The sequence below is a fragment of the Populus trichocarpa genome, chromosome 18 (genome assembly GCF_000002775.5).
Source record: "Populus trichocarpa isolate Nisqually-1 chromosome 18, P.trichocarpa_v4.1, whole genome shotgun sequence".
NCBI classification, from domain to species: Eukaryota; Viridiplantae; Streptophyta; class Magnoliopsida; order Malpighiales; family Salicaceae; genus Populus; species Populus trichocarpa.
In genome coordinates, this window is record NC_037302.2 from 14859094 (window position 1) to 14868090 (window position 8997).

An 8997-nucleotide genomic window follows, 5' to 3' on the forward strand; every position below is an offset into this window, starting at 1 on the left:
TCTTACTGTATGTGTATTTGATATTGTGGTGTGAAATATATATTTTTTAAAATGTATTAAAATATTTTTTTAAAATTTTTTATTTTTAATATCAACACATCAAAATTATTAAAAATATTAAAAAATCATCAATTTAATATTTTTTAAGTAAAATATATTTTTATAACAAATTCAAAACTAAAAATTACAACACTCCCAAACCAAACTATAATTTAAAGTCGATGTGTTTGTAGTTAAGTGATACATAACTCTACGAATAACTTATTATTTTAATATTAAAAAAATAGAAATAACAAAATAAAACATATTCTCTTGTTATTTTAACCAAATATTTTTTTAATCTAAATCTTTTGTATCGAAACATAAACCGAACATAATAATTGAGTTAAATTAAACATCTTAGTTTTTATTAACGGGACATCTCCTTGAATATTTTTTGGTGTTTGTTAATAAAGTGACATTAATTATTAACTATTTTGATTCCCAGTAATTAAGAGAAATGCATGGTGAGAGTTTATCGAAATAAATTAATTTGAAACTCTTCCTCCCTAATTTATCCTGAGCCAAGATTGGGAAATTGAAGAAAATCTTGTGCAAAAAGAAGAAGAAAGGAAAACAAGGAAAAGCAAACGATGTCCAATTTGCTCTTTGTGGGGGAGAAAAAAATGGAAAACATGACCTGTTCTTCACAATTAAGTAGCTATATATATTTTTTTCTTTTTTCTGAAATAATTATCTCCAAACACTTCCTTAACATCTTTGGGTTAGACAACAAGATTAAATTCCTCCATATTTTTGATATATTTTACAAGTTGAACTTGAAACTTCCAAATACAAATTCCAAAAAGTTATCAATCATTTTTAAATACCATCCATCCTTTCCTATTTAAATATATCATTAATTAAATCATACTCTAATTAATCAAGCGATCTTGACAATAAACACACCAACACCCTCTCCTAAGTCCTAATCTTTCTGTGTTGGTACCCGAACCCTATAAAAACACCATTTTACTTTGCAAGAAAGCACTCCGTCATAGCTCTTTCCACTTCAATCTCCCCCCTCCCTCCCTCTCTCTCCGAGCAGAAGAACGTGTCCACCATCGTCGCTTCTCTGTAGAACCAAGCCTCTCACCAGTCTTCTCTCCCATCAAATGGTACGTACACATCAAATCTTCTCTGTGAAAATTTACTTTTCATATGATCATGCATGGTGGGTCAAGGTATACCAAACCCGCTTATTTGTATTGCCTCCCCTAGCTATTTCAAGAAGCTTTCTTGTGGGCTATTCCCATGTTTTGTCAAGGAAAAAAAGAGCTGTTTTCCGGTGAGTACAAGCTGTTTTTCAATAGGCAAAAGTAGTTTTCCGGTGGCTCTATATTTCCGTGTGCAAGATGGTATTGATTCCTGTGAAAGCTTTACTAGTTGTCATGCTTAGACTATTTTGGCATCTTTCTACTTTTTTTTATAGTTCTTCGATACAAATGTAGAGAAATATGCCTCGAAGGTTGCTACTACCCAGGAATAGCAAATATTTTATTACTACACTTGTATGAAATAAATTGTTATTTTATTATGCATCATGTATGATTAACAAGGTTAATCAATCTTTGACATATTATAATTTTTTCTTTGATTTTATTTTTCTCTCTCCCACCGGCATATTTAGAGAAAATTATTATTAAACCTGGTTTGGCCAGTGACAACCCAGAATCTATTCTACTGAAGACTTGGCCTAGATTGGATTAAAAATAATCGAGGTGGTAGCTAACTTATCCCATCAACCCGTTTGATGTTTTTAAAATTAATTGGCCATGTTATTGACTTGGAATTAATAATCTTGCTGCAAAATTCAATGTATAATATTTGCGTGTTTGTTATTTCGATGTAGAGTGCTTTTTTTATTTATAAATACATTAATTTTTTTATTTTTAATATTAGCATATTAAAATTATCAAAAAATATTAATTTAATATTTCTTTTAAAATAAATATATTTTTAAAATGTAGTTGAAAATACAATACCGCACTGTAATGTTTTTAACGTTTCTCATATAGGCTGAAAGTTATGCTTAATGGATGAAAAAATATTTAATATATTAATTTCTTCTGGTAAGTTAAACCTCTTGATGATAGATGCATGCCTATAATTAGATTATGACTTCACCAATAAATCCTCTCCCACACTCGCACCACAAATTAAAATAGCTTCATTAATTTCTCTAAGAAAAGGAAAGGTATTCCTGGCATAGTTGCAATTTTTCAGCCAAAAACGCAATTATTTTTAGTTCTGGTACTTCTGTGATTTTGAGATGCAATTTTATATGTAAAATTCAATGATGATGTTGTTTTTTTAATTCTTAGAACTTGTCATCCGTACACTTCTCCCCTTGTTAATTGTCATTTGTCCTGGAATCTGTCTGCCTGCAATTAATATGCTAGTCGTTTTTGGCCTGCCAAAAGAAACAAAAACAGAGCCAAAAATAGCATAATTCCATGTTCATTATAACATTAGTACACCCTTTTTGGATATTTTCACATGATTAGTATTATGTTTATTATTTGGGTTTTTTTTATCAATTTATATTAATTACTTTGTTTTTCCTTTTCCCCTTAAAAAAGCGTCATTTTATAGCATACATTTGCACATCAAGGGGTTGAACATTGAAAAAAATAAATCTAATTAAAATATATCTAAAATATTCAGATTTAGATTTAATTGAGAATAAATATAGAGGCTAGAGATTAAATTGAGGTTTCACCTTAGTATTTTGTTGATAAATAACCTTATTGTCTTATTTTTAGTATTTTTTCCCCTCGACTATATATATATATATATATATATATATATATATATATATATATATATATATATATATATAAACATTGTTGATTTGATGAATTAGTCTTTCATGTTGCTTAATTTACTTGCCTTTTGCAGCCAACTTAGAAAGCTCATGTTGGCTACACCATCACTTTTGCTTAATTATAGAATATTTCTAATTTTAAATTCTTAATTGGGTGGCTAAGAATGGATTTTAAATTTAATTAAGAAAGATGGTCAACATTTTCAAAATGTTAGCAATGAAATCACCAAACTTTTTCCTTCCCTTTCGTGCACAAATTAAGGATCTGCTGCTAAAGATTTCGGTGCCATAAGATCATTTTCAGAAAGCAAATCTTCTTTTTTTTTCTTTAATACCTTTTCTTTGCTTCTGCCCGAAGATTACTTTGGTGCATGAATGGAGTCTTTTCTTTACGTCAAGTGTTTTCTCTCTTGCTTGTGTTAAGTGTCAAGCATGGAAGCAATTTTCCTTGCTAGAAACCTTTTTTTTTTTTTTTATTTAATTTCTTAATCTTAAAAGCAGTTCAAATCTTAATTATTCAACGATTAGATTACTGATCGAGATGTCATGAACTCTCATGCTTAATAAATAAATAAAAAATTATAAATAAAATGAAAAAAACATTATGAAATATCATTAAGATAAGCATCATGGATGTAAGCACCACAGCCAGTCAAACACTCATTATTCCCTTTTCTTGCTCAGAGAGTACAAGGAAAAATATATTGACTTTCTGTTTCTTGTATCGAATGAGTATGAATTGGACCAAATCAAAGAAATTATAATCAATAAAACAACTATTATATTCTGTAAGTAATTTAAAATATAACTTGTTTAGTTAATTAACCATTATTCTCGATTTTTTTTCTTTTAAGTTATTAAATCCAGTTAGTTTAAGACCTTTTTCAAGAATCGGGTTATAAATTAATGGGATAAATTTAGTCAATTTTAATTTATTTTTTTAAATTATAACCCATATCATGTATTGGGCTAGTAGGATTTTAGGGATGTGTTTGTGAATATGGTAGCGGTTGCAGTTTAAAGTACTTTTCTTTTATAAATATATTAAAATAATATTTTTTATTTTTTAAAAATTATTTTTAACACCAACACATCAAAAAGATCTTAAAACATTAAAAAATTATGAAAATACAATTTTTATCATGTTGCTAAACACACCAAGATTAAGATAGTGGCTAAGTGGAGTTTAATAAATGTGATTTTTTAAATAAATTTTAGTGGCATAATCTTTATTATTTGAGTGATTAGTGGGGGTGGATAACATTTACAGGTCTCTGAAGGCAATGATAATATCCAGGTTGTCCTTACTAAACCTTTATCAGTGGATGGAGATGTGGCGGCTGATTACAAGGCTCCTAATCTTGTCCAACGCATGTTAAGCCTGATTAGAAATATACGGCCAGGATCGGATCTCACCAACTTCCAGGCAAGTCAGATTTTCTCTCATTTCCTGCTATTATAAAACAAATCTTCCACAATTTTCTTACGCGGTTTATTTTTTCCCCATTATTTTAATTCATGAAAAATATTTTAATTATTTATGCTCTGATATTTTGGTTCTTAATTGTTACTTGTAGATCATTGCAACACCACGCGCCTAAGTATTATAGTTGTCTGATTTAATCCGAAAATTGATTTCGAAAATGGTCACGAGTCATTGCATCAACTTGAGTAAAACTTCTTCTTCTTTTTTTTTAAATGAAAACCATAATTTTACTAGAATTAATTTAGATTGAGTTTGCCTAAGTTGAATGAGTTTCGTCAATTAATATTTTATTTATTTTAGTTATAAACTTTGTCGAGTCATGCTTTGAATTTCAAGTTTCTTGAATTAATTTGAGAAACTAGATTGAATTTAATAACCATAATTACTGTGAAACCATGATTACAAAATACCTTTATTTTCTCATTAACTCATGATAAAAATTAGAATAAACTAAATAAATTTGGTAAATATTGATTATTTTCCTAGAAAATGAGTTGGGAATGGGCTTGAAGGCCCAGCAACCAAACAATTATTAACGTGCATGCGGTGCCAATATTGATGATGTAGCAAAACTTTGAATCATTGCCGACAATAGAGTAAAGACTAGAAACTTTCTTAGACTGTATTTGAGAAAAAATCATTATTTAGGGATTAAAATGAAAATATTATATAAATCACTTAATTTGTTTGAGAAAATATTATATAAATCTCCATAGCTCAATCAATAGCACTTAAGATGATTGAAGTTGAATAAATGTAATGAATGCAAGATTTTATATTCCTGTGCAAGAATATAAAGGTTTAATTCAACACAACTTAGAGTATGTTAGAATTCATGATTTCTAGTTGGTTTTTTTTTTTTTTTTGGAATAGCTTCTATATCATGTACATGTATATTCATAATCTAATCTTAATTTTGCATTAAAGAGAGCTATATATATGTTTCCAAAAGAAACTAGCCGTTAGAATGTCTTTGATGCCTAAAGCGGTCGACTGGTTCAAATGAACATATCATTTGGTCAACTAGTTCCTGCAAAATTTCCAAGTGTTTATCATGGACGAACATCGGTCGGCCTATTCATTTGGGATGCCCAAACAGTTAACCGGTTCAGCTTAAAAACCAGTTTTGACAGTTTCAAACCTGGTGAAACTTGAATCGATTAAATGTTATCAATTCTAGTTATGCATGCAATGTGAAGTTTGTGAGTTCATTTTAGTTTGCTATTGTGTAAAATATAAAGATTTAACAATAAGCTCTACAATGAATCCTTAATAGCTAAGCCTTCACTTGCTTTGCATCTTAGACTTATTGATGAATTTATTTATTAAATTCCATATGTTTGTTGATGTGATCTTTATATAAAACCTGTTTAAACTTAATCTCATTCAAGCATACCATTAGTCTATTTTTCATTTAATTGTTATAATCAAAATACAAGATATTATAAATATTAATATGTGACCCATAGGTCAACAAAAGCCACCACCATCAAACTTTCCTCGTCGAACGGAATCTATTGACACCAAGTTTGATCATTTTTGTTTTTGGTATCGCGACAACCAACCATTTTCTCTCTCTTTCGTAGTTTTTAAGCAACTTTCTCTCCTTTCTCTCTAACTAAGATATTGAAAAATAAACAAAATAATTTTTGAACAAAATAAAAATTGTTGCAAATTTAGGGTGAGACATGTATTTTCTCTGTGTTTTAATTTGGAGTTTAATTTCATATAATAAAATCATAAAATGATTTTTTAATTTTATTTTTTAAAAAAAACTTGGCAGGAGATTCATTGTTCATATGAATTGTGGCTGACCTATACTTTTTTTTGTTTTTTTGAATTTGCTATGAACATTGAAACAATATTTTTGTTTTCAGTTTTTACAATCCTTGTCTTCATGTTCTCTTGAATTTTTGTTTGAAATGATATAAATTTGCTCTAAGTTGTTATAAAAATATATTTATTGTTATGTCTTCGACTCCATTCCTCCATCCAATCATATTTTTTTCCTTTATGTATTTATACCTTATATCATTAAATAATAACCAAACACAGAAGTATTATTGGGTAAACTATTTATTTACCCTCGTAGATTTATCAATATTTCACTTTTGTCCCTGTAGTTTAAATTTTTTTAATTTTATCTTTATATTTTTTTAGAAAGTTTCAATTTTATCCTTTACCACTAACTAAATAACAAAAATCTAAATTTTTCATATTTTTATTTATTTTTTACTTTTCTCTCTTTTTTCCCTCTCAAGTCCATATATAAGTCATAATTTTCTTACAAAAACATTTAGAAACCTATATAAAACCTCAGAAACCAAATTTAAAAAGTAGGCTATTTAGGTCCTAGTATTGTGGCATGACTGCACTTTTTTTAAAAAATAAATTTTAATTCAAATAATTTTTTTTATATTTTTGAATTGTTTTGATGTGTTAATGTCAAAAATAAATTTTAAAAAATAAAAAATTATTTTAATGCATTTTTAAGTGAAAAGTACTTTAAGAAGCAACTATTACTACAATGTCAAACACTACCTTACCGGTTAGAAGTAACATCAGAACTTTTTGAAAATTAGAAACGTAATATTGTGAATTTTAAACTAAGAGGTTAGAAGTGGAACATTGATGAATCTATAGCTGCAAAATTGAAGTTTACCCATTGTTGTCTCATACCTCATCTTTATTAATTACAGGAGTATTAATTTAATGTAACACATTCTTTTGGACCAAAGTACTGATAATTGTGTTCATTTTGCCAAGTTCAGCTTCCACCTCTATTCAACATTCCAAAGTCCCAGCTCCAATGTTTTGGTGAATCAGCCTACTGCTTCAGCAAAAATCTGTTGCAGCAGTGCAACAATGCTGAGAACTCACTGGACAGATTCACCTCTGTTGTAGCATGGAGCATATCTACTACACGTTCTCCCTCTTTTGGTGTTGCCCCTTACAACCCCATTCTTGGAGAGACTCACCATGTTTCCAGAGGAAGCCTCAATGTTCTACTTGAACAGGTACTTAAAATTCTCGTGAGATCCGATGGGCTTGGACTCTACAACAGAGGGGGTATTATATCATATGATTGGATTCTTTTAATTCATGGTTTCAGGTGTCCCATCATCCACCAGTTTCAGCCCTCCACGCGACGGACGAGAAAGAAAATATTGAGCTGATTTGGTGCCAACAACCTGTTCCAAAATTCTATGGTAGGACTACTTTTCCCAAACTGCTTTAGCTTGCTTTTAGGTAACATGGATTTTGGTTTTCTTAATGATTTAGCAACTTGGTTTTATTTTTCATTGATTGTAAAGGCACAAGAGTAGAAGCTGAAGTGCTTGGAAAAAGGCAACTTAAACTCCTGAATCATGGAGAAACTTATATGATGAATTCACCAAAGCTCATGATCAGATTTCTTCCACCTCGGGTTGATTGGATTGGCAAGGTAAAAATTTCTTGCCAGGAGACTGGTCTTGAAGCTGAGTTATGCTACATTACCAGTTCTTTACTAGGACGTAGAGGAGAGCATCGCGTTAAAGGAAAGATCTACCAGTCTTCATCTATGAAGACCCTTTATGAGGTTGAAGGATACTGGAGCAGGTAGATGTATATTCACTCATGCACACAGAAACAAACTTCTTCTAGAATCATTATGCGTGTAAATAGTTTAAGATTAGTGTTAATCTCACTGAAAGATTCTTACTGAAATCACTTACTGAATCCAGTATTGTCAAAGCCAAGGACATTAATAGTGGCAAGGAGACAATTATATATGATGCAAAGGAAGTGTTCTCTGAGCTCAAGACTCCTATAGTCAAGGATCTGCAGGTAGCTTCATAGTTTATACTTATCGGTCGCTTGATATTTTTTTTGTTGTGCTTCTTATTAAGAGACTTTCAGAAATGACTCTTCTATATGACCACCAAAATCCTGATTTAGACTCAGAAGGTTGAGTTCTTTGTTTCACCGTGGCAGATAGATTTCTCTCTGTAGCAATCAATACATTGTCTTGCTGCAAAAAGGCTATTCTGCTGTGTTGAGAGTTTCAATATATTCTGATTTGTATCTGTAATGTGCATGCAAGGATACATGACTTGGTTTATGATGCTTGCATCCCGCTGGTTTCTTGTTTTGTAAGGGAATTTGGCCAACTGAATCAACTGCAGTGTGGAGTGAGGTGAGCAAAGGCATACTGAGCAAAAACTGGACGAAGGCAAGAGAAGCAAAGAGCACAGTTGAGGATAACCAGAGAAAACTTGCTAAAGAGAGGGTATCAAAGGGAGAAACTTGGGTTCCTAATCATTTCACTGTATCTGATAGCAAAGAAGATGGTTGGGACTGCTCACCTATTCAAGAAAGAGTCCCACCAGCCCCCATTGTTGTCCCTCTTTAATATTCTTTGATTTGTGATAATCTAGCGCAGTTTACAATGAACAACATTTATGTGGTTTATCAGGTTTTAAGTGCCTTCTCTTGGTTTGTTCATGCGATTATTCTATTATCAGCAAAGAAAGGAAGGTTCTATACTTCCGTTAGTAGCTGGAGAACCTTCCTGTAAACAAGGTTTGAGCTTCATTGATTACAGTACTTCATCATCCTTAACCAAAACAGCAAATAAATTATGTGATTACTGGGTATTTTGCAA

At 30.4% G+C, this 8997-nt stretch overlaps 1 protein-coding gene across 5 annotated transcripts; it reads left to right on the top strand.

The window, feature by feature from the left end:
• The first annotated feature begins 907 nt into the window (after positions 1–907).
• Positions 908–8997, top strand: LOC7490504 (oxysterol-binding protein-related protein 4B). Of its 5 annotated transcripts, none has more exons than XM_024590761.2 (7): positions 908–1157; positions 4164–4292; positions 7124–7369; positions 7465–7561; positions 7667–7952; positions 8078–8180; positions 8491–8997. In XM_024590761.2, the coding sequence occupies exons 1-7, from the start codon at positions 1155–1157 to the stop codon at positions 8743–8745; spliced, it is 1119 nt and encodes a 372-aa protein (XP_024446529.1). In that variant the 5' UTR covers positions 908–1154; the 3' UTR covers positions 8746–8997. The 5 variants fall into 5 exon arrangements, with proteins under 5 accessions (XP_024446529.1, XP_024446528.1, XP_024446530.1 ...); XM_024590760.2 differs by having other exon boundaries at positions 909–1157; positions 4137–4292; XM_024590762.2 differs by lacking the exon at positions 908–1157 and adding an exon at positions 1183–1327 and having other exon boundaries at positions 4137–4292; positions 8437–8555.